General features: G+C 40.5%; 1 protein-coding gene across 4 annotated transcripts in view; it reads right to left on the reverse strand.

Annotated features, from left to right (window-relative positions):
* The window catches only part of LOC137841206 (transmembrane protein 132B-like), a 272,117-nt gene that overhangs the window by 138,289 nt on the left and 108,817 nt on the right, over positions 1–25,011 (reverse strand). For all 4 annotated transcript variants that reach the window (XR_011088487.1, XM_068653887.1, XM_068653886.1 and 1 more), the window contains one exon: positions 19,643–19,783. Coding sequence is in view for 3 of the 4 variants with exons in the window: in XM_068653887.1 (XP_068509988.1) it covers positions 19,643–19,783 (141 nt within the window). In the remaining variant the exon portion in view is untranslated. The remainder of the gene's footprint in view (positions 1–19,642; positions 19,784–25,011) is intronic.

Genomic DNA, 25,011 nt, shown 5'->3' on the forward strand with positions numbered 1-25,011 from the left:
TTTCTCTTTTGATTATTCCCCTTTCTACAGCTATCAAAGACAACTGACTTCAAGACCAGCTGAAGCTCTGCTGGGGAACAGAACTGAGCACTTGTAACTGGTGCATTATCTTTCAACTACGGACATACTCCAAGCCAGACTCGAATTCATGGGTGTTGCTGCCTGCCTGTCTGAGGAACACAAACCATTCCTCCCAACACTCTGTGAGCATTTAACATTGACTACTGTGCAGCTAAGTCCCTTGTGAGACAGGTAGATGTTAATACTCCCATTGTATGAATAGAAACTGAGGCACAGAGAGTCTAAGTGACTTGGCCAGAGCCTCAGAGGGAGCATCTGGCTTAGCAGAGAGCTGAAGCCCAGCTCCCAAGCACCAGGCTAGCAGCCAAACTCCTGGAACAGCTTCTGTCAGAAACAATTCCCATGTGGAAACAAGCCACGAACACAAGGACAGCCTAATTACAATTAAAAAGGAACCTTTCCAGACCCAAGTATGGTACCAGCAAACAACATATAGTTAACCCTTTGCAGCACAAGCCTACAGCAAGCAGGCAGGTTCTGTAAGCGTCCGCTCCCCCACGCTGCCACTACGACGTGGACTGAGAGCTCAGCAATAACCCAGGCCCTTGATTTGCTGCTCAAGATGGTCTCCCACAACTGCCAGGCAGCCCTTCTCTCCACATCCCTCCTCCCAAAGTGCCCGGTGCTTGGTGCCTTCTAGAGCCACCACACCAACCCCAGCCTCAGCACTCTGCTCCGGTGCAGCCAAGCTAGTCCTAGAGCCTCCTCTCCCCCAGCCCTGCTCGCACACACGCTGCACATACACTTGCTCACTCTAGTTAAATCCCCTCTGTGCTTTCCTTCAGAAGGGAGGATTTCAAAATTTGATTTGTTTTAGTCACTAAGTACTCTCTGGTATTCCCAGCAGCTCCTTTAGCTGACAAGGTTTATCCTTGTCGCCACTTTGTTGTGTTTTATGAATAGGGACCCAGCAAAACCCAAGACAACATTTAACATAGCGCACATTAGTCTTTTACCCTGCATTGCTCAGCGCCTGGTATCACTCTCTCTACCAGAGTGTTACACACAAAATGGTCCCTCTAGGCAATGCACTCAGTCAGGAAGGATATTAACTCCCCCCAGCAGAGCGTGTGACTGAAATTCCTACAATCCCTGTAGTTTAAAGCATGACTGGTAAAACATTTGTGCATATCAGAGACACTGATATGGTTCACACCATGGTGGCCTCGAGTGAGATGCCCGGGATGATGCCGGGAGCAGCGGCAGCATCCACCTCAGCACGTAGCACGATGATGTGCCAGCCCAGCTTTTTTCAGCTTCTCCTTGGTACTTTTCAGTGCTTCCTCCCAAATTCACCGTGGCCCAGGGTGAGAGCTGGGCACAGTGTGCTGTGCCCAGGACACAGCTCCTGCCTTTGAGAGCCCACACAAGCTGGATGCCTGTTTCTGGAAGGTTCTGTAAGGTTCCCTCCCTCCCCCCCCCCCCCGAGGAGAAACAGCCCCTTGGTCTGCAGCTGGCTTGGCACCTCACCCACCTCACCTCACCCTGCCACTTGTCAAAGTGTAAAATCAGGCACGTAACAAGCAGCTAAAGGCTTACTAATCTGATTCCAATCAACCCTTCGGACATCTGATTCATAAAAACATAAAAATAAAAAAACAAGAGTCACCCTTCCCTGCCTCTCTTGCCCACCTCAGAGCAGCACTGCATCAGGCTCTCTCTGCTCCTCTCCTCTTGCATGCAAAATACAAAGCACAATGTTATCAGCTCTGCAGGCTGACAAAATGCTGAAAAACAAATTCCTTCCATTTTGTGCTGGTCACACCCTTTCTTAGGGCAGGGATCAACTGTTTCCTGCTCCACCAAGGGCATGAGCTGGGCAACTTAAGAGTTGCTAGCGGGAGGCAAAAGGCATTTCACCAATAAAGAGACCAAGTCCTACCCAGCATGAATCCTCCTTAACTGCAGAGCAAAGCCTGTAGATAACAAGATCAGCATTGACTGTGCTGAAAAAGATGAAAACCTAAAAGGAAGGTGCAGCCCAGCGTAACATAAAATCTGATACTGGAGCAACCAGAGATGGTGAGCAACAAAGAAATACAAAGAGAGGAGATCAGAACAAGGAAAATGCAGAGCTGTTGATGCATGGAGATCAGGAGCCCGTGTTTGCCCAGCATGGTGCACATGCACCAATCTCCCACAGCAAATAAGGAATAAAAAACGGTCTGTCATGGAATTACAGGAGAGCTGTTACACCTCCCTTTGTCCTTACACTTCTGCTCAAGAATATTTGCACCGGTGTGAACACTGTGCTTCAAGGCTGGCAGAAAAATCAAAAACAGCCCCCTTTTTCCAAAGTCCTCAAGTTTGCTGTCTTTGAAATCATGTATTTTGTTAATTCTGTTACACTGAGCGCTCTGCTGAGTTTTATTTCAAACAGAAAGGCAAGGTGTCTGACAAATTCAAGCCGTTTTAACCTTGTGATTCTCCAAGAGCCTTATGTTATACCCAAGAACCCACACAAAGCCCCCCTGCTGCTGTCTTCCACTGAGAAAATGCAACTGGACTACAGCATAACAGCTTGGTTGAGTTCCCACTGAAATTAGTGTGAGCTTTTTCACTCACAGCCTTAGAAACAAAACCCCTCCAAATAATTCCAGCCTCCCACTAGTTTGCTGCTCAAAAACATTTAGGACAGAATTAATTAAAGAAATCCATAAAATTCAAGTGACTTTCAGTTATGTTTAGAGTTGAGTGTACAGCCCCTTAAAACACCTAGAATCTTACTTTATTTTCAATATAATTAAATTTCAAAGCATTTAATAAGGTGAAAGTAAGATCTTTCCAAGTACCTCTGCTTTGAAAAATTATGATGTATCATATTCATTAGCATCTGTCACATTATGCTGTGGGACAGAGACTACTCTGAGTGACTCCAAGTCTACTCCGGTAAATCAGTACATGCAGGTGTGTGACAAACAAAATCAGTGTAATCATGAGTCTCAGAAAATTGCTTTTAATGTTATGTTTATATATGTAATTCTGTTAAATTACCTGGGCAGGATATAGATGGATTTTACTTTATACGACTCCTTAGAAAACCTAAAATTGCATGTATAATTACATTCTTATAATATATATATATATATATAGTAAAGTTATGTCGAGTGGCAAACATTGAAATACAGGTAATGAAAAGCCATCCAATTGTTTCAAACCAATGGTGGGAAACAGTTTTTTATATAATTTATTAAAGAGTTGAGCAGGTGAATGTATTCTCTTTCAGATATGGATATGTAAGTGTACCCACATCAAAAATTTTACTCACCTAGACCCTTAAACTTTAATGGAAAGATTTTCAGGGTAGTCCTTGAGGAATTACCTGGTTGACCTCTCTGAGAGCTATAGATATCATCCCAAGCCTCTTGCTAATAGTATGTAGTGCCCCTTCAGAGATTCAGGAAGTTGGTAACGGTGTTTCATTGCTGGTCACTAGTTCAAATCTCGCATAAACCAGGACAGTCAGGAGTCGTCATTACCACAAACACAGTTTGGCTGCTGATGTGAAAGGAGCTATGAATTTTCCCCTCCTCAGCAGTGACTGCTACTCATGATAAATGACACCTCCCCCTCCTCCCCAGTTCATGCTACGTGGCCCCCTTACCAGCAGTGTTAGGGACATTACAGGTAATCTTTCCTGGTCATAGGATCGGGGGCTACTTTGCACTGTTTCTGTCCTGCCTTCAGGCCAGGCAATAGAGCCTTCTAACCCTTCATGTAGGCAGAGTAGGACCTTTAGCGAACACTTTTTTAAAAAATCGTTTTTGTGACTAAAAATAAAATGCCATTTCATCTGGTGGCTGTGTAATAGTGATTTTATACAGTGCCATTAAAAGTAAAATTCTGATAGGAGGAACTGCTGACTGCTGCTAAACTGTAGAATTTTTAAGTTCTTTGAGACAGGAACATGTCAATCTTTTATACGTCTGCAAAATTCCACGAACATCTATGGCACTCTATAAATCACAAAGAATGATACAAGCAAACAGGAGTTATGGGATCCTATCTCTTCAGCAGATTTTGCCCTATGGATAAGATAGCTTACAAAGCAATAATGAAATATTATCAGCAAAATAAAGTTTTAGTGCCTTTTTATTCTTAACTGCATTTTGCTAGCACCATGTCAATAGAAGCAGAGCTTCATCTGAGACCAAAAAGTTCTGATTTGCATATGTTATCATGCAAAATGAGATTTTATTCTACCCTTGCCTTCAGAAACACTGAGCCATGCATAAGATGAGATCGCAAAAATTAAAACAATTTATTGTACTGGAAGTCTCTTCTATTAGTTTTGGCCAACTTCCCAGTTCAAGCAATTAGTGAAACCACAGAAATACTAATTAGCAGTGCAGGGATCCTCAGAACTTCCAGTGTTTGTGTTCATGGTGTATTAACAAGTAGACTGACCGTGTTCATCTTAAAATTTCTGTCTGCTCTATCACTAATTGTCAAGACAGGAAATCAAATGACCACTTGCAGATAATTTATCCCTGAAAATGTGGAAACCCACCTTACCACAGCACACTGTACAACTGTGGTAATGCAAGGGCTCTCAGAGCAGCCCTCCTCTGAGGAGGAGGTGTAAAGGTCATTTGTCAGATCCCACACATTCATGAACTCATCCTAGGGATTCCTACAGCTTTTAAGTGTTCTTTCTTTGCTTTCTCTTCTTTTGAATCTAATGATATTTTCACGATTTTCTATCAGTCATGACAGGCAGAATCTCACTTTCACCTTTAAATTCAAGTTAAACCCTTTTTTAAAATCACTTGACTCCTGGATTCAGTGACGTAGAATACAAATATTTGAGGATACATGATAAAAACTGCAAGACTTGTCGATATGTCTCTCCATTACTACTTAATAAGACTCCTCTGTTCCTAATACCAGCATTAACCTAGTACTTTATGGCAAGTAAGTAAAACTACAGCTGAAATTAACTTTGTTCATTTAACCCACAAAGATCCCATGTATCACACAAGGGATACCTCCATAGCATTTTGAAAACTTACCAAAGAGTCCAACCACTGGCCCAATGCTCAGGTGCAGCTGAGGAAACAATTCAGTCCTGAGTGAGTCCCCAGCATTTCGGTTTCTGAACAGCCCGCAAGATACCATTTTTCACCTGACCAGAAGTGAACATAAGTGTTCATCCACAGACCCAATTAAAGCTCAATTTAAAACAAAATCAAGAGTCAGGTACAGTGTGTGCAAATGAGTAAACCTAATCTACCCCAGCCTTCTGGGGCACAATCCGTTTCCAGTGTTACTTGCTATCCCGCACCAAGCACACTATTTGCAAATATTAACGACCAAATAAAACTTTCAAGGGCAAGAAATCAAAAGTGGTTAGCGATGAAGGGAAATGGGTCTCTCCTCACATCATCAGATGACGAGTTCTCTCCTGGCTTTTGTCAAGCATCAGCTACTGGTGTAAATTTTGGGATTTCCTAGAGTTAAATGGTGCTACATGCATTAGGAAAGCCCTGTAGCATGAGACTTTCAGAAAGTACATTTTCTGCTTGCAAAATTGCTCAGGAAATGACAGTCGAATCGCTAGTTCCACAGAAAATATCCAAAAAGCTAATTAAAAGGCTCCTCCCAGACTGGGCCCTAACCCTGCCATACCCCAACTGCAGCATACACTTCATATTCCAGAAGGCATCTCCCACATAATAGTTTAGCAACCTACACTGTTGCCAGGAATAGAAAAGTACATCAGACTTGTGCAATTAAGTTTTTCTGTGCTACATAAGCTGGAGGAGAACCACACAACAAAAATAGCAGCACAGAAAATGAACAGGATGGATTACAGGCAACATTAGCAGATAAAAGAATAGTTTCTTTCTTTATTCGATAATATATTTGGAGGAATAAAGCTTGTGCTGACAAAGAAAAATATAACAAGCAGGACTACAAATAAACTTGCAGTTAGCATTCATTTTATCACAGAGAGTTCCAAATTCAATGTAGGATTCACATTTTGCAGGAAATTTCGACGTAGGTCACAGACATATCTTACAATATAGGGTCAACATGAACCTTTAAAAACGCATTTTATTTGAAATAGGGGGACAGATGTAGTTAAAGAAGGTCAGGCATGCTAAAAACATTCTATTTTTGTATTTAAGCATGAGGTACTAGCGGGGGAAAACAAGAACAAAGAATAAACTTGGGCTTTTGTGTATTACTCAGCTTTGTTAAAAAATTCCTTATGTATAGAATAAAAAGGTACTAGAATCTAATCAACCACTCACAGCAGGAATCCAGAAGTACCACTTACAGTGTGCAGCAGATTGATATATAATCATGGCTGAAAGAATTACAGCTCACAACACATCACTTCTGCTGATCTCCACTGGAGCTTAAGGGTGGAGAAAGAGGCAGAGGGAGGAAGTCCAGCAGACATCCCCCTCAACACAAAAGTAAAACATAAGGACTGACAGCCAAACCAGAAGCTCCATGAATTCATTGAATTGCAAGAGGCAAAAGCACAAATTATCCCACTGCAGGTGATCAATTCCTTGATCCATTCAACTGTTTGAAAGGAGTCCTGCTCCCACCCATCCAGTTCTCCAGCTCTTTATGATATTTATCGTTATTATATTAAAAAAAAAAAAAAGATCAGAGAATTTATTCTGTAAAACACAAAGAATGGAGTTCTACAGTGTTTTTAAACACTCGTAGAAAGAATAAATGTGCAAGTGCCTGGGCATCTCCAAATCAAGACAAATCTGCTGGTATTTGAAAGTTCTAAATATTCTTGATGTGTTTTTTTTTTCTTCCTCCACCATAGTCTTTTTGGAACATGCATATGTTCTTCTGGCTTGGAGCACCAATATACGTAAAACATGAATAATTAGAAAATAAAAGTTGTGCTAACAGTGCACTGGCAAACAGGAGGAGAGCTGCAGCCCTGCACTTGGCCCATTCTTTTCTGCTATTGAACACCTATAAAATGAAAAGGGCCACTCCTGCATCTGTCCAGGAATGCCGACCTCTGCTCCATCACATGCCATGATATAAGCCACACTTATCAGATGGAGTGAATATTCCATGAAACTTGGGAAGACAGAGCGAGGTAAGTGTTGTTGGCTGCAACCACCAAGAAAAGTTTAATTTATGACACCTATGACAGCCCTCTTCACAGAGGCCAAGGACTGATACTACCCTGATGATAGCATTATTTCATAAAGCTTTGGACACAGTCAATAGAAATATTTTGGAGGGATGAAGAATATACTGTGATGAGAGCTTGAACTTCTCCTTTCCTGTCTCCTTATAATGAATGAAAAAAATAGATGTTCCAGTGTGCATAGAGAACAGACCACTTGTACCTGGCTAAATCAGATGGTGGACTGGACTGGGACAGGCAGATCCTATTTCATGCAAGTAAATAAGTGACAAGTTTTCCATGTTACTGAACACCAAGAAGCTCTTAGTTTCACATACCTAGATTACTGGCCAGATTTCAAAGGAACTCAGGAACCCATTAAAAAAAAAAAAAAAAAGTGAAATAAAGGCATACAAACCCGAGTGGACAGATGGGACAGATGCTCTTTGGCTTTGTGAACTTCAGCTGAGGCTCTGCGATGAGCTCTCCAAGATCCTGGCCCTGAACCAAGTACAAGTCCACTGAGACCTTCTGAAGAGAGTCCAGCATGTGTACTCCAACTAATGCAGTTGATGCCAGAGACAGAAAAGACTTTGGGGAATACTGTAGTACTGATTAAAACACAATTATTAAACAACACAGAAAGGATGACAACTGGTAATCAAATGAGAATGTTCAGTATATGTCAGAATTGAAAACAGATAATAAGGCTGGAAACAATTTCCCTTAAAAACTGTTCTTAAGATACATATTCTTTCTACTTCAGATAAAAACCTCATCCTTCTGAAAACTGCAGGATTACAAGATCCATTTCCCCGACAACCCAGGGTGAAGGTACTCACTGATAATGTGGGAAAACTAGCCTCATGCCTATGAACTACCTGAACCATTATTTTTCAACTGCTACATCCGCACTAAGTTTATACAGAAGCAACAGGAAAACCCACTTAACACATTTTCAGCAACTCAGATAAGTTAGTAAGGGCAGCAATCAGCAAAGTAGGCTCAGTATTTCCAAGGACTATCACTCTACAAGCTATGTCATGAACCAAGGCAAAAGCTGTTGTATCCCAGAGAACAGTTCCAGCAGAGGAATCCTACCAATGATGAACTCTTCAATGGTATTAAAAGAGAAGCCAAAAGTTTTGAAAAAACAAAGCCTTAGATTAACCTCTATTTAATATTTCTCTGATTTACACACCTCTGTCTAAGTCAGCCCGGTAGCCTCCCTGTGTGTTCCACGCTTCCATACATATTTTTATCACACAGCTACTGGAGCCTGGTTTAGTTATCTCCTTTGGCACACCTGGCATGCACAATGTGACAAATACAGTTGCCTGTCAGTATGTTGCTACGGTTTATCTTCCACAATAAAACTGGTAAAATACAGAGAACACACAGGACCACAAACCTGTAAAATACTCCACCTCTTATGCTACACCATTTTTGAAAGGCTCTTGAAAGAAATTATTTTCTCCTGCCATGTGTTTGGCTGGCAGGAGTCTCAACGTGTTGTTCAATGAGTAAAAAACAGTTTTCATTATTAAGGCATTCACAGCCAATATGTTCCATACTCATCCTTAACATTTTTATTTTTCTTTAAAATTATTATCCACTTTTTCTTTATGGCAAGTCTCAGGAGTGACAGATGATCCATCAGATTATCTGCTGATTTTTAATGACAGCATTTTGCATTCATTATTCCCTACTTAAATCACTCTTTTTAAAAGAGGAATAACTTATTTCCTCCTCTTGTCACTAGAGAAATTAAAGGTTACACCATTAAGAAGAGTGCTTATCTAACAAAAAGACACACCAGTCAGATTTAGAAAAATGGCACAGATTAAAATTGCCTAAAAGGGAGAGCAAAAATAGGAATCTGTATCTCCAAATATCTCCACTCACTGCTAAGATCAATAACTTCTAGAGTTAAATCTCCACACTGAAAACTCCTAAGAGAAAAAATAAAATACAATACAATAAAATAAAATAAAATAAAATAAAATAAAATTAAAATAAAATAAAATAAAATAAAATAAAATAAAATAAAATAAAATAAAATAAAATAAAATAAAATAAAATAAAATAATAACAATTCTTTTTGATTGTGCAATGATGAGCTACCCTTGCATAAAAAGCTAAAATGTGTTTAACATGTGGGTGATGCAAGATAGCCGCCTTCTTACCTGACAATAACAGGGACATTTGTTCTAGGAAGACCAGCAATCCTGGTCTCATCCCATCAGTTGCAGGAACACAATGAAATATGGTACCAGAAGAGTGCAACACTGGCACTGCTATTATTGCAGACCAGCTTAACGCAACCTTAGCAAACATCAGCGAGGATGCATGTTGGCCATCCCCAGCTGAGGGCTGGGAACTTGCAAAAGTGCCCGAGTCTCAATTCTCAATTTACAGATTCATCATACTAACAGATGTGCAAGGGCTCTTAGTTTAAACCTGACTTAACATTCTTCTCAAGGGAACAATGAGGTTTAAAAGAAAAAAAAATTAAAAAATCATATACTGACACTGACAGAAGCATCTGCCAATTTCCACTCAGCTTACTTTTTCATTTTGCAAGAGTTACATCATAGGCTTCAAAAATAAACGCTTTAAGTTATAAACACAGGTGAGGAATATCAATGGCAAAATGACTGAAAAAATCTAACTAAAGCAAAAAATAATTCATGCAAAGTTAATGCTGGGATTGATTAAGGAGGTATCGAGGAGGCATTGGGGAGGCAAGGACAATCCCCAGACAAGGACTGTATATCTCGAAACAAGACACTGGAACTCATGATAAGGAAGCAGCAGACGGACAGAGAAACAAATGTAAGGACTATAAATCTCGAAACTGGACATTGGAATTCATTATAAAGATACAACAAATGGAAGAATTAGCAACAACCAGCTCTTGCAATTAAGAAACATGCCAACTCAGCAGATTCCTGACCAAAGGTGAAACGTACACTGTGAGGAAGACTCGGGGTCTTCCTCCCAAAGCCCCCTGCCCATGTCCCAAAAACCCCTGCCCACAATTCTTGGGAGGCTCTACGCAGGCGCAAGGTGCCAAAAGGCTAATTAGCATGAGAAGCGAGGGAAGGCGGGGATAGGTAATGAATATGTATAGGTGCTTGTAGAATATTGATAGATTGATTGTATAAATTCAAGACTGCTTTCCGCTTTGGTATGCACGATAGGTGGAGAGATCCCCTGTGCATCCAGCGCTGCAATAAAGAATATACCACTTACGGAAATTTTGGCTTTGATCTTTAAATCAGGATATTTTATAATGTATTTGGCATGGAGGGTTCAAACAAATCAAAGTAACAAACTTAATATTTGCTTGTCCAGCAACAACACCTCATAACAACAAAATGAGTTTAAATTTTGGCTAAATACCTAATAAAGGAGTTGTTAGCTTTGGTACTTTAATGCACTGGCTGTTAAGAAAGCAAGTCAACACATCTAAAATGGAATTCCAATGTGTGCAGGAGGCTCTGCTACAAGTCAAACTCATAACTTGGTAAAGGTGGGAATTAAACATGCCTCAAATACCAGCTCTCTGATTTCATATTCATTCAATAATCTTTTCTAGTCCTATTCTATCAAAGAACAATCCTTAAATCTCTGTGTAAAGTTGCCAAAAATAGACTCCTTAGCAACATTTCTAATACACTTAGGGACATTTCTGTGCTATAGAAGAATTCAATTTCTGATTACCACAATATTTTCAGGTGTGACACCGTAATGCCTCTTATTATATATATGTGGCTTACCATCAAGACCTACATTTTCCACACAATGTATCTCCAATTGCTGACTCCGACTACCTCTTTTATCATTACTGGCATCAACAGAACCAAGGTAGATACGTGAAAGCAAGTAGGTACTTAAGTGGCACCCTACATAAAGATGGTCTTCTGAATCTAGATTTACGTTTGCCAGAAGAACAGTCTTTTTTATAACTGGGAGAATGGGAGTAAGTAGGGCATTTACAGAAGAATCAGCTAACACTTGTGGCACCGTGTTTTGATCATGTCTTCTCCCTCCCTCTGTAATCTCCATTAGGCTCATTGAAACTCTGCCATCAGTGAGGCAATCTTAGACATCTAGAGGTGCTACTCAGAAACCTAAACATGTACAGACCCCACGTTTAGTAATGACTAAGAACAGTGTTTCCTGGGTATTCAGATCAGCATACACCCAAGAAAAGTCTTCTTCAAGTCTAAGTTATCAAGGGAAAAAAATAAAACATAAAATAACATAACACAACATAACATAACATAACATAACATAACATAACATAACATAACATAACATAACATAACATAACATAACATAACATAAACATAACATAACATAACAAAACAAAATAAAATAAAATAAAATAAAATAAAATAAAATAAAATAAAATAAAATAAAATAAAATAAAAATAAAATAAAATAAAAACAACTGTGACCAAATTAGGAAAACAAACCCAAAAATCCAGCACATTTTCACTGCTGTTCCTTGAGTCAGAACATCTGTTATAAGAGTGGTGAGTTCAGCAGCCATGCTTACATGGGCTTCATCACTCACTCTTAAATTATCAACTAAGCACAGCTGGATTATGCATACATATCTCTGTAAAGCTTTACAAATTTTCCAGAATTGTACTTTTGTCATGGACCTCTGGTGGTAGCTCACATGCCATCATTCACATGGCCATTAAAACAGACCAGTAGAGACCAAGAAAAGCCCGTTGACTTTTGAATATGCCATAACTCCCTTTGGCATCCTGTGTGGAAAAAGCATGCAAGCACCAATGGATGAATAACTATTTGAGCAGTCATTCACTCATCAGCATGCATTTCATATTTGCTCCCAGCCTCACTGCTATACTCCTGCAGTCCTAATTATGCAGACTACCCTACCCTGAAATTAAACTTTCCCAACTGTTACATTAATATTAAGATTCACATCTAGGAATGATATACCCAAAATGAAGCTAATTAGGTCAAATTAAAAAACAAGACTCGTTTCAGAATGATTGGGCTCATCTTTCAGAAGACATGTCACTCAATAGGCTTTCAATCAAGTTTTGTGGAGCACATTTGTGAAGAGATTATTTAAGCAAACCACCATCGAGTTCCACTGATATTTTTTTTTGGACTTTAACACAAATTATATACAAAAGCAAAAGCAGGTATTAAGAAATGACTTCCATTTTCCTCAAACCTTCTAAAGAGCCCACACAGAAAAAGGAGATCAAAATTGAAAGGGCTGAAATAAAAAGTTCAAAGCTTGCCTGTCCAACCACTGCTAGAAGCAGGAATGAGACTTCTGAAAAAAAGTCTTAAGCCACAAGCACAGCTGACCACCAACTGCCTGACCTACCGAGTTGAACAAGGAACTAGAATTGACTCTTCTAAGCCAAGGATCACAACTGCTCCTTCTCTCAGTATAAGATCTTCTATTTGTCCTATTTTTTTCCCATTGCTACAAAAAGCTGAAGAACAGAGTGCAACAAGGGACTTGCTACTTCTCAGCAGATCCTTTCTACACCCCAGGAGCTCTGCCTTTTCTTCCATTTGAGTCTTTTAAATCCCTCTGTCCCATGCTCACCAAGATCCCTACGCATATTGCAAGTCTGACTCTCGTCCTGTAACATCACACCCAGCCTGCACAAAGACAGGGCTCTAGTGACGTAGTTTTTGAGGCATAACCAAATCCGCTAAGCAATATGCAACTTTTTTAAGCTAAAAAGTGATTTTTCCCATTTACTGTATGCCAGTTAGGCAAACACAGACAGAAGGAATTTTCTGACTATTTCTCTGTATTTACACAAAACTTTCAACTAGCATGGTAAATCAAAACTTTATCAACTGTTAGGCATTTTCATGCCTCTTTACAGTATCATCTTACTCCACTGAATACAGGTGAATACTACTGAGTTCTTCCAACAACAAGTTTCTCATTTTCCAAAATTTCAAGACAATGGTGTATGTACCTTGTCAAGGTTTCTTGCTGTACAGGTTTTTACAACTACCAAAGGTATATTTGTTCAAAAATATTTCCTTGGGTTATAACAAAGGTACTATATCAGCACAGTAAGGATGCAATAAGAAGCGCCACTATATCGCTACCTTCTTGGATGTGTGAAACAGGGTAAGGAAGCAATTACCTGCACTACCAGTCAGTAATCCCTCTGACCCATCTCTGCTGGAGACTTCACCAGAGCAGCAGTGAGCCTAACTAAGAAAGAGACAAAAACAGCCATCTGAAAGAGCTGGCTGGCCAGGAGAGAATTCATGTGGTTACCAGGCTATTAGGCTCCCAACAGGAGATGGACAGGCAATTTCATCATTCTCAGCCTTGCATGAAAAGAAACAAACAAACAAACAAACCACCCTCCAGAAATGATACATTGCCATTTGATTCTAGAACTGCAGCTTTCTACAGTAAGCGGTCCTTCCTACTGCTGTTAATTTGTCTATTATTTTTTTATGTCCTCTTTAAGCTACTGAGAGGTGTCAGTGCTTTTATCTCACAGAAACATTTCCAAGCAGGCTTAGATCCTTTTATACAAAAAGGAATACCTGTAAAGAATAAAGGTTAGTTAAAATTCTTCTAATTCGGGTTTCCTTTGCAACTCTTCTGAGTCATTTATGTTTGAAAATCTGTGCGGATGCTTCTCACTGGAACACTCTTTGCACAAAGCAGAGCAGAACTCCATCACTTATAATAGAGGTCACAACCTTAAAACTGGTGCATTAAGGATAAAATTCCCTTCATCAATGGCTCAAGAGACAGGGCTGTCTTGGGGTCTGGCCAAAGGGGTCAGAGAATGAACTCCTGCAGGATCTATAGACCATGTGTACTCTACATTCAAAGCACATTTATTTGCCCATGACACGTCTGACCTAAGGAAAGCAGCAAGTGCATAAGAATAAGAGAGAAACACCCAAGGCAGTACACTGCACCACGTTGTCTATGACTTCTATGACTTCTGCCCACACCTTAAGCTCCTCTTTTTTTTTTTTTTTTTTGGAAAGGAGGCAAAACCTTCCTTTCCAACGATTCAGGTATGACTTTTGTGGTGGATGGAGGCACTAAAGCACAGGAGCCTGCTTCACCTCCCTCCGACCAGCATGGCAGGGGGTGACAGCCATCAGCTTTCCCTTCCCCATTTCCCAGCTTTTTTCCCTCAGCTCTTCACTACTGTGTTTCTTTGCTCCCTCTGCTCCTCTTACACATTCACTTCATTACTGTGTGAACTTGATGGCATCCAGCCCACTGCCTTTGCACGGGCCTAAAATAAGACAGCAAGAGGTTCTGGCTGTAGCAGTTGCTGCTCTTTTGTGTAGAGCAACACATGCAATTGATTTTCTGTCAGGCAACTGTTGTTTCTGATGGCACTTTACACACTCGGTGTCCCAGGGCCAAGCAAGTTCCTTTGGCAATAAACACATCTCAGCGTTTCACTCCATGTTCTAGTGCCTTCCCCTGTGTCATTAACAGCATGCTGCCATGTACTACAGCAGTCTGCAGCCCTTTCTGGTCTTAATCATCGTAGCAAAGCAACCCAACTCCTTGTTCTAGCTTCAGCACACCCCGTGCCGTACCACCCGAGGGCACAGACCCAACCAAGCTGTGTCCTCAGGTGCCCAAGTCATGGCAGTAAGGAGTGCAGCAAACCGCCAGTACCAGAACAGGCTCTGGTTGGGGACAGTGGGAGTCTGCACTGCGCTGCCCTTCCTTGATGGCCCATGAGTTGTGACCCACATTTGTATGTCGTTCTGGAGCACAGACCAGCAGGCAATTCAGTGCACAAACACCTCCACGGGGATGTGAGATGCAGCTTCAGCCTGGCTAGCAGAGCCGCGAGGACCCAGACACCCCAGCAGATGCTTGCTTATGGGCAAGGCAGGGACTGGAGCAGTGGTGGGAGAGTAGGGAATGCAGGGAACAGCATTTGTTCTGAGGGACAAGGGCCTCTCAAGGCTGTCTGTCAAGGGGAGGAGGGAGAGGAGAAAGCCTCAGCTCTTTTTTTTTTTTTTTATCATCCACAGCTTTAAAAACAAAACTAACTGATACAACATTTTTGCACATTCATCAGCTCCTATAGTATGTATTTACTTTAAATAAATATATGCCCATATCTTTACTGGTAGCCAACTTTTCATCTTCCTTTTGAGTGATATTTCTGGTTCAAAGGGTATTCCCAAGCACAGGAAAAGACGTGAATTATTTCAAAATAGGAGGTTATATTTGCATACCTATAAATACATGAAATAACTGTTTTTCCTGATTTAAGTATATATATATATGTGCACACATTGCAATTATATTTTTATAAAGTCCTTTAATTATTTGAATTCTTTAAAGATCTTTGAAAATGGTAAAGAAATGGAATGATCATTACAGGATTTTAATTTTTTATTCAAGTTTAAAGATAGATGATGTCAAATGCCAAATGGTCAACCTGGTCTGCATCAATTTAAAGAAAATAAATAAATAAATAAATAAACCCAAATTTCCACGCAACCGTATAAATAGTTCTGATAGAAACTTAAAGAAATCCCTCTGAAGGTTTCACCCTCCCTACTGCTTCTTTCAGTCTTTCTCATGCATGTTTAATTTATGCAGTGATGGATATCCTGACAGATAGAAGCTGCATTGTAGACATGGAGATAAAATAATCCCTAAGTGAGAAGAACCAGTTTGGTCATAGTAACACTATACTCAGCACTGTGTATATACTCACACTGAATTTGTGGCTGGTAGACTCCCAATTGTTGACCTTCTATCTATCTGAAAAGCATTTTTTGCAATAACTCAACATTTAGCCCTACACCATAGTGTAAGATCCCAGATCCTCTCAACAGCTATTCTGTGTGGAACGCTGAAAGCACTTGGTTTTTACTGAAGCCCATCAGCCCTGATTTCCTCAGCTCCTTGCAAGATGCACTCTGTACTCAGTGCAGGAATCCATAAAGATCCTTTCTTATGGCACAGAATACTGGGTCCCAGCTGCAGGCACCATGTAGAAGTATCTGTGCTTGAAGTAGAAACTGTGTTTTCTGGAAACAAAGCACACTTCTGATTCAACTAGCCATACCAAAATGAGATTCATGAAGTTCTGCCCCAAGCAAAGAATACAAGGGAGAATAAATGCACATGACAACAATCATTCTCCTCACTCAATGAGCTGCCAAAAAGCTCATTTGAGATGACAGCAGTAAGGGCAAATTAAGGCTCCACACAGATCGAATAGGTGTCTGCAATATACTTGTGTGTATTTAAAATAAATCTCTTCTTTTTATGCTCTTTGTTCAACTACATTATCAAAAAGAGGTTTAACATACAAGCTTATGGGACTACTAAAGAAGTGGATTTCTGAATGTATTCCTAACAAAACACACTCTAGAAAGCATTAATCTATGAATTGTGACAACCTTGGACAAAATGGATTTTTAATAGAATATAATGTAAATTGTTTCTAACATTGTGATAAGGATTTTTTTTTAAGTAATGCACAGAAAAGGCATGATGCACTCTGCATGAAAGGAGGAAAGGTCTTAATTTAAAACATTTTAATGAGCACACAATCTGAGTAGGAAAATGCGAGAAAGAGATGGAAAACTCACGATAACACTGTAGAGGGGAAAAGAAGAAAGATTAGGTAAGTAAGCAAATTTGAAAAGGCTCGCACCGATAAGAGTGGCTAAAGGACGCTGATGGACGACAAACACATGCGAGCCCAGCACAGCTGATCTCCCAGCAGGTGGTGTCTGTTGGTGGCTCTTATCAGTCACATGCTGGGGAAGAAAGAGCAATCAAAGTGCAAAGCAGTAGAGAACAGACCTCTGTGCTAAAGGCAACGAGGATAGTCAGAGATTTTGGTGAACATAGCTGTGGCTTGTCAGAGTTTATAATTTTTGCCGAACCTCCTGGAGCTGCATGAGGTGGCTGGGGCTTTTGGCTCTGCTGCAAGGCTCAAGGGAGGTTGCAGAACTGTGGAATATTTGGCAATCTTGTAGAGAAAACTATGTGGGCTCAGAGGCCTTAGTTCTGGCTTTGGCACTTCTCTGCCAGTGTAATGTTGGGCGAGTCAGCAGACCTGAAATGACTTCCAGGAGAGAAAAATCTGGCTCCCCTGAGGTAGGAACAATTCTGTTTACTAATAATAACTTCTGCTCTGCAATGAAAGAGATTGATCCTGCACTCGCACTCATACATAAACTGCCTTTAATGAAGCTCCTTGAATTACTCAGAGGAGCAGATGAATCAGGTCTAGTGACAGTTTTGCCACATTGACCTTAACAGAAGTTCAAGTCTGCTCATTCAAACAGAGCAGCAGAAACCCCACATAAATACTTAACGTCCTTTGAAAGAAACAAGAAGCCACCCCTATGACCAAAAAGGCAAATTAAAGTGAAGATCAAAGCTAAATATTTACTCTAAGCACTACAGTATTTGCAAATCTGGAAATGATCTTTCAGCAGTTTTCATTTGCATACTTCAATTAATCCAAAAATATTAAAACTAATCTCACAACAGAAAGGGTCAAAGTATTAATTAACTTGAGATTCATTGCTTTTGTGCAGTTTAACAGTTCAACACAAAGCAAAAATCAGTTTTAAGAAAAAGTAAGTTAGTGTGACAGGTATAGTTTCATGAGTTAGTGAAACTACCTACAAGGCAATAGTTTCAGTACTCTCCCTGTTTTTTGTCTTACTTTACTAAATAGTTACTGAGTTTTGATAACAGCAAACAATCTTAAGTCTTCCTTTATCCTCAGAGTTTCACTTTCAAATTGATGCCTTTCCCCCATATTCTAAACAGAACAGAGGTTACAACTGCTTTAGCAAGATGCCTGAATGCCATGTTAAGCAGAGAGCAAGTACTGCACCACCACCTCAATATCAGCTATCTAAGGTTGAGATTTCACTGCTGGAGCCATCATGTGTCAATTCATAGCTCCAGGACAAGTGTGGTAGCTTCCTTGGAGCCACTAGTCTCTGCTAGCTGAGCTCTTCTCCCACACAAAGGTTCTTTACTGGCTTTCAGAATTGGGAAATCTTGCTAAAAGACAAAGAATTTGGAGACAAAGCATACAGAGCCTAAACCAGCTGCCAGAGCTTTGCTCTACCATTACAGGAGCCCATGAAAACCCAGCAAAAAAAAAAATAAAATGATAAGAGGTGGACATAATTTCCTACATTACAAATTCAGACTTGCAACTTTGACAAAAGTGTTTAGGAAACAAGAGGGAACTTTTCTTACTTTATTTTTTTTCCTTTTAAATGGGGAGGAAGTGTGTGTGAAACAGGCAATGAACTGAAATGTTTGTCTGACATTTCATGCCAGAAAGCTCTGTAAAACTTGACTTAACCAGAGACCGAGAACGTAGGAACCACCTCCCCTCACTTCATGTGTTTACAGTGCAAGTGCTGTGTCCAGCTCAGTCACCTCCACTCTCTACATCTTTACTGGAGAGAAACAGGCACTTTCTGCTTGCTATTATTGGTCCTGTTTTACACATCCAACAGGACTCTCACCTTAACAGTACTCTTTCTGTTGCTAGAAAGCATGGTAAATAGTCTTCACCTCAACACGTGTACTGCAGATACCCAGAGCTTGCTGGGATTCATTTGTTCTTCAAATACAGCTTCAGGAATCAAATAGAGTAAATGCCCTTTGCACTCCAAGCCTTTGGCAACAATCTTCCTAGATCTAAACAATGGCTAACAAACATTTTTCTCCCTTAAAGGAGCTTTCACAAAAGGATGGATGCAGAAGACTCCTCAAATCAAAGTTTTGACATAAAGTTTTATGCTTTTCAAATTATGATACAATTACATGTTAAATGCGTACAGAGTGTACTTAAATGTACAGTAACTGCATGATAATGGAGAGAAATTGTTTGTGCTGTCAAATACATAATTCTGACTAACAACATAAATTTCTCGTTACCTTTGATACAGTTGGTGGGAGCATTACCACAATAAACATACATGGCATTCATGAGATAGTTCATAGACACTCATAGGTGTTTTGCAGCAGTAATGAATAACACTTAATAGCTATTACTTTTATAGCTTTCAAATAAAGGAGACAGCATTGTCCTATAATTATTCTCCATATTTCTCTATTTTAATCCATCTCTTTCTGTTGGCTTTTTGTCAACAGGAATTCTCCTGTTGCCCTGAAGGCACAAGAAAAGCAAACTTGAGCCAGGACTAGTTGTCTGCCTCCAGTATAATTAGATCAAGTGAAACAAAAGGAAAAAAAGCTCTAATCACATCACCTATAGCTTTTCCAACAAAGATGAGGAGGAGCAAATGCTGCTGTTAAAAGAGAAATACCACCCCTTAAAGAATTTACTGTGTCTCTCACAATTATTGTGTCTCAGCATTTCAGCAAGAGTTAATGTGCAAAAGAGCTTGCTGGCTTACCTGCTTTCTGGGTCTGGGTCGTTGTGCACACAGGTGATTGTGGCAGTGGTCCTTGCGCTATCCGTCTCTTCTTGAACCCCCCACTGGTCTGCATCACTGACTCTGATGTCCATGATCTTCACGCCTGGGGCTGTCCTAATTCTGTGGGGGAACAACAGGGACTGCTTTAGTTACAGACCCCATACAAATAAATCCAGAGAGGTAAACACAGAAGATGAAAGAGGAAATATTCCTTCTTGCATTAGTAATACACTGATACATTGCAACTCTAAGTCATTCTGCTTTAAAAATATAAAATAGGTCCAATTACTTTAAAGAAATGAAGTATGAGTTTCATTATATGCAAAGCTAGTTAATTTTCAGTTCGAACAATGTGGAAAGAATAAGGATGCTTTCTGCTTCAGTGGCACCAGTTTGATATAAATGAAACAGATGTGACTAAGCATAAGTTGATTAATTTGTTGTGTCTGTCCTGCAGTTTAAGATGGAGGATAAGAGCACTGTGATATAAAGTAGATTCTCCTGCTCAGAAACCTTTGGGAGTAAGGTGCCTCTTAATATTAGGGTGATCTGCAAGGAAAAAATATGTTCCACTGTTCAAAGACCATAATGAAGGAAGAAGAGGGAAAGAATGTTATCATACACCCTGGACAGAGGGATGAAAATAATTATGTCATTCCACTGGGATCTATCAAACAGTGCCTACAAAACTTGCTGCTGAAAACACTATGATGCTGACGTGAAAAACCTTGATTTCCTAAGCACAGGTAGAGATAAAAGCAGTACCTTTTTTTGCCATTTGCTTAAAAAAAAAAAAAAAAAAAAAAAAAAGAAAGAAAGAAAAAAAAAAGAAACCTTCATGCTCCAGTGGGGCTCTGCATTAGGAACAGATTGCCAGGGAATAGAAAACAAACTGCTTTTAATAGCAGAAACTTCATTTGTGCAGCTTGACTCCTGAAACAAGCCTGGGATTTCGACAGGAGTGCTGCAAATATGCCTGGAGAACAATTAGGCTGAAAGCAACTGCTGTAGCACCACATTCACCACTACTGTGACTTAATTAATTAAAAGCAAATCCAAGAGAGGCCTCTTAGTGGTATGGTGGAATGAAACAGCACTGCTGTGACGTGGAGCGTTACTTAACAGTGAGTTGTGATGGATTTGCCCCAATGCCTCATGGCCAGTCAGTGCTCACATTACAATGTTAACAATATCCTATGAGCTCTAGCTGAGTTCATGGTCTGGGATCAAAAACTTCATGACTTGACTTGATGGGTTGTACTGGGTCTGGCTGGAATGTTAACTTTCCCTCCAGCAGCCCATACAGTGCCATACTCTGTACTTGTAGCTGGAACAGCAGTGTTATCACACCAGTGTTGTGTCTACTGCTGAACAGCAGTGGCACAGCATTGGGCCTTTCTCTAACCCTCCTAGGGGATGGGCAAAAAGTGAGGAGAAAAACATCACTAGGGCAGCTGACCTAAACCAATCAAAGGGATATTCCATACCATGTGATGTCACACTCAGCAATAAAAGGTGGAAACAGGAAGAAGAGGGAAGGGGTGGGCTCTCGTTGGGAAAATGTCGGTTCTCCTCTTGAACACCGGCTGTGTGAGTTGAGGCCTTGCTTCAAGGACATGGTCAATCATCGCTCATTTGTGGGAAGTAGAGAGTAATTTCTTTCCTCTGCACTTCCATATAGCTTTGATTTATTTTGTTTGTTTGTTTTCCTCTCTTCTTTTTATTTTCCCTTTTCCCCTCCCTTTTCCCCTTTCCCTTTTTATTTCCCCTTAGTTAAATTGTTTAGTTCATGGTAGTCTTTATTTAATTATTATAATTATTTCCCTTTAATTAAATCATCCTTATCTCAACCCGTGAGTTGTTCTTTGCTTTGCTTCTCCCCCTCCTCATCTAAAGGAGGGGGAGTGAGAGAGCAGTTGTGGGGTTTAGCTGCCCAGCATGGTAAAATCACCACATGGGTGTACTTTTCCTCTGAGAAGGAATTAATTCATCCTTCTTTTATGATGTCCTTACTTTTCCCTGTAAGGCTTTACTGACTTGACTGACCAAATTCATGCCTAGCATAACCAATCTGATGAAAAACATTTCCTGTAAGGAGAGAATTTTGATATTTTTCTATTTGTTTCCTTTCTAATTGTTTCCTTTGGATGTCCACAGACATCTGTATCTCCAAACAACATGTCTCAAAGTTTACATGCCTGTTTTGTATCATCTCCTCTTTTTTTCACAAGAACGTTCATTTATTTTGTAGTAATTAAACTGGACCAAATCATTCCTGCAAAACACCTCCATAGCTTCATTTCAAACTGACTTGTAGCTTACATGAGAGACAGAATTAGGCCTTCAGCAATGGATTTAATCTTTTTTTTTTTTCCTTTAGACTTAGTCAACCAGTTTTGAAAAAAATCCTATTTTAATCTTCTCTCTCCCAGACAAAACTATGTATTTTTAACAAATTTGCCTCACCACCACCTCCTCAATTTCCCAGTTTTTTCTTGACAACATTCCTGGAAGCCTCTAACCTGACTTTTCACCCAAGACAAGGCCCTCATTAATTAACAGTTCACTGAAGGGCAGGAGATGCATAGGGGAGTGGGAGGAGGAGGGCAGGACAGCTGGATTTCACCCATGATTTCAGGATTCATCAGCGTTTTCCCATCTGTCAGAAGCCTGTTGTGTCCTCCTACGCAGCTCTTGCACTACAGATATCCTTGCTCTGCAGCATTTACTTTCCTGCAGCCCGACCTGAGCGTGGCAGTCAGCTCACTCTGGTGAGGTTGCAGCGCAGCGAGGTGCAAGCCTGAGGCACGCTGGAGCACACGGAATCCCTGCCCTCTGTCACAAGCTAAAGCTACTCCTCCTCTTCACCCCCATCAGCAGTCCCACACAGAGCAGGTTGAGGATGCAGAAGCTTCAAATATCCACATGCCTGGCTGTTCCCAACCTCTCCAGACATGCTGCACCCCAAAACGCTGGCCAACCCTCTTGGGCCAACCCTTCAGCCATGCCGGCTCCCTCAGCCAGGGAGCTTTGCTCTTCCTTCACGTGTCTAAATACAGTTCCAAGATGCTTTTTGCCTATCTGGGCAGCAGCTGGATCCCTCCCAATGCCTGTCCTGCTGGCTCACTGCTCGGCTTCTCCTTCGGGGCCCTGTCCCTTCTGAGGTGGCCTTCTGGCTTGAAGCAATGCCGTCTTGTTGACTGTGCCTACAGCTTTCTCTTGCCACCTATCTATATTCTGTCTTGCTGGGTTAGCATCAAGTGAACATCACATACACTGCTTCCCAGCTATGTTTTCCAAAAACGTCTCAGAATGCTGCATTTTAGGAAAATTTCCAGTCTAATCCCCTGCAATGCATCTGCTCTAGTGGGCTGAGACAAGATGTCATTTTGCATTTTTGGATATCAGTACAGCCAGAAAGGCTGAAAGAAGGAAGAAAGTCAATTCAGCTTCTCACTTAGGAAAAGTCAAGAAATTCAAATCAAACAGCCTACATATGGAAGGTTTGAGCCTACTATTCCTTGGATAAGTGATTCATATCTTTAAATCTGCCCCCAAACTCCACAGGCACAAAAAATGTTTTAAGCATTGGTTACTCAGGGTATGAAAAAATAATAGGAAATTCCTACCAGATCTGACATGAATTGGAGAAAAGAGGGTGAATGTGTAGTGTGAGAGCCCAAGCGCAGGGTTTATTGCCCTTGCCCTGTGCCAGGCTTCAATTATAAGCTTGGGTGGATCATTTAGTTTTCTTACACCTCCCTTCCCCATATATGAAATATGGGGAAGTGCTGCTCTTCCAGCTCCTAGGGAGTGTAAGGATAAATAGAATGGTTTGGAAAAAAAAATATCTGATGCCCTTTCAATTTGCTGCCTGACAAAAATTCTGCCATCTCTGGGTTTGACAACATGGAGAAAATTTCCTTAAGTATTTCGCAGAAGCATGATCAAAGAAGCAACAGCTACCACTATGATGACTTAATTCATTTTTTATAAAATTAAAGATAATTGTGGAATGAAAAAAAATTTTTGAAAAAAAAAGAGACAAAACATCAGCCAACTGGAAATTTCACAAAACTGACATTCCATTTTGACACAATAATTTCTTTCTGAAAAACAGAATTTTCAGGCAGAAAACAGTCCTGTTAAAAAGTGGTTGCCCACCTTTAAAACATTAAAGGTGGCACGTTGTGGCACTTTGCTAAGGCGATTAGCAGAGATGCAAATGAGACAGGAATACTGAATGAGGTCATGTAAAGTCAGCCTGCAACAGCCCCTCCAAAGCTACAGCCTATATTCACAGCCTGAATCACAAATGGGCTGACCACTTTATTCATGGTATTGTCATCTTATGGGTAGAGGAAGCCCAAGAGAAACCTGACATCCTCAAGCACTGCCTTCTGTGACATGTATACCCATAAGATCTTAAGAAAAGGTAGCTGGTGGGTAGAGGGGAAAAGTGTCAAAGCTGTTTGGAACAGGGACCTAATGAAGCAACTGCTTCATGAGGAATTCTGTCCTCTTCTCCAGCTATAAACAGAGCAAGCTCCTTTCAATTCAGACTGCAGAATACAGTTGGTATCCCTGGCAGAGTTTTTTCCCCGAACAGTGTGTCCTCCATTTACTGTGGAATATAACAAAGCTGGAAACATGATAGACAGAATGAAGCAGGCAAGCAGAAGCATCCTCAGCCTGACAACTTGGACCAACCAGAAACTATTTTAAAATGCAATCCCAGCCTTAAATGTATGCGACCTCACGAATTCAACAGCTCTAAATCTCTTCTCTCACCTATTACAACAACAGGAAAGGAGAAGGTATGAGTAATCACCAGGGCTGGGCAGCAGCATAAGGACTGCAAGAGGGATTTAAACAGATGAGCACTTAGTGGAAGCGGTGCAGGGACTTCCACTGCCTCCCAGTCATTTAGGCACAGAATCTGAAAGGGTAAATGCTTGCTTGCAACGCACCCCCAGCAACAATCCCAGCAGCAGCAACTGGGAAGTAAAATCTTGGAAAAAGAACTTTAAAATAGAAATAGAAGGAAAAGATAGTCAGGAAATAAAACCGGAATGTGTTCGCAGCAGATGGAACATGCTCAAAATGATGGGAAAGAAGACTTTCAGAGCTATTTTAGAAATCCTCTCATCTCCCCCCCAACCCATCATGGGGAAAAACATGATCTGAGCTAAATTCACTTTCAATGACATACTAATAACGGTTATGATAATAAATTTCATTTGTCATTTCTAAGCATTTCTGTATTCAACCCTTCAACACATATTTTTAGCCCAATTAAAAATAAAATCATTATCCCTCCCTTACAGGAAATCCAAGCTGTAGACCAG

This window comes from Anas acuta, chromosome 17 (assembly GCF_963932015.1).
Source record: "Anas acuta chromosome 17, bAnaAcu1.1, whole genome shotgun sequence".
Classification (NCBI taxonomy): domain Eukaryota; kingdom Metazoa; phylum Chordata; class Aves; order Anseriformes; family Anatidae; genus Anas; species Anas acuta.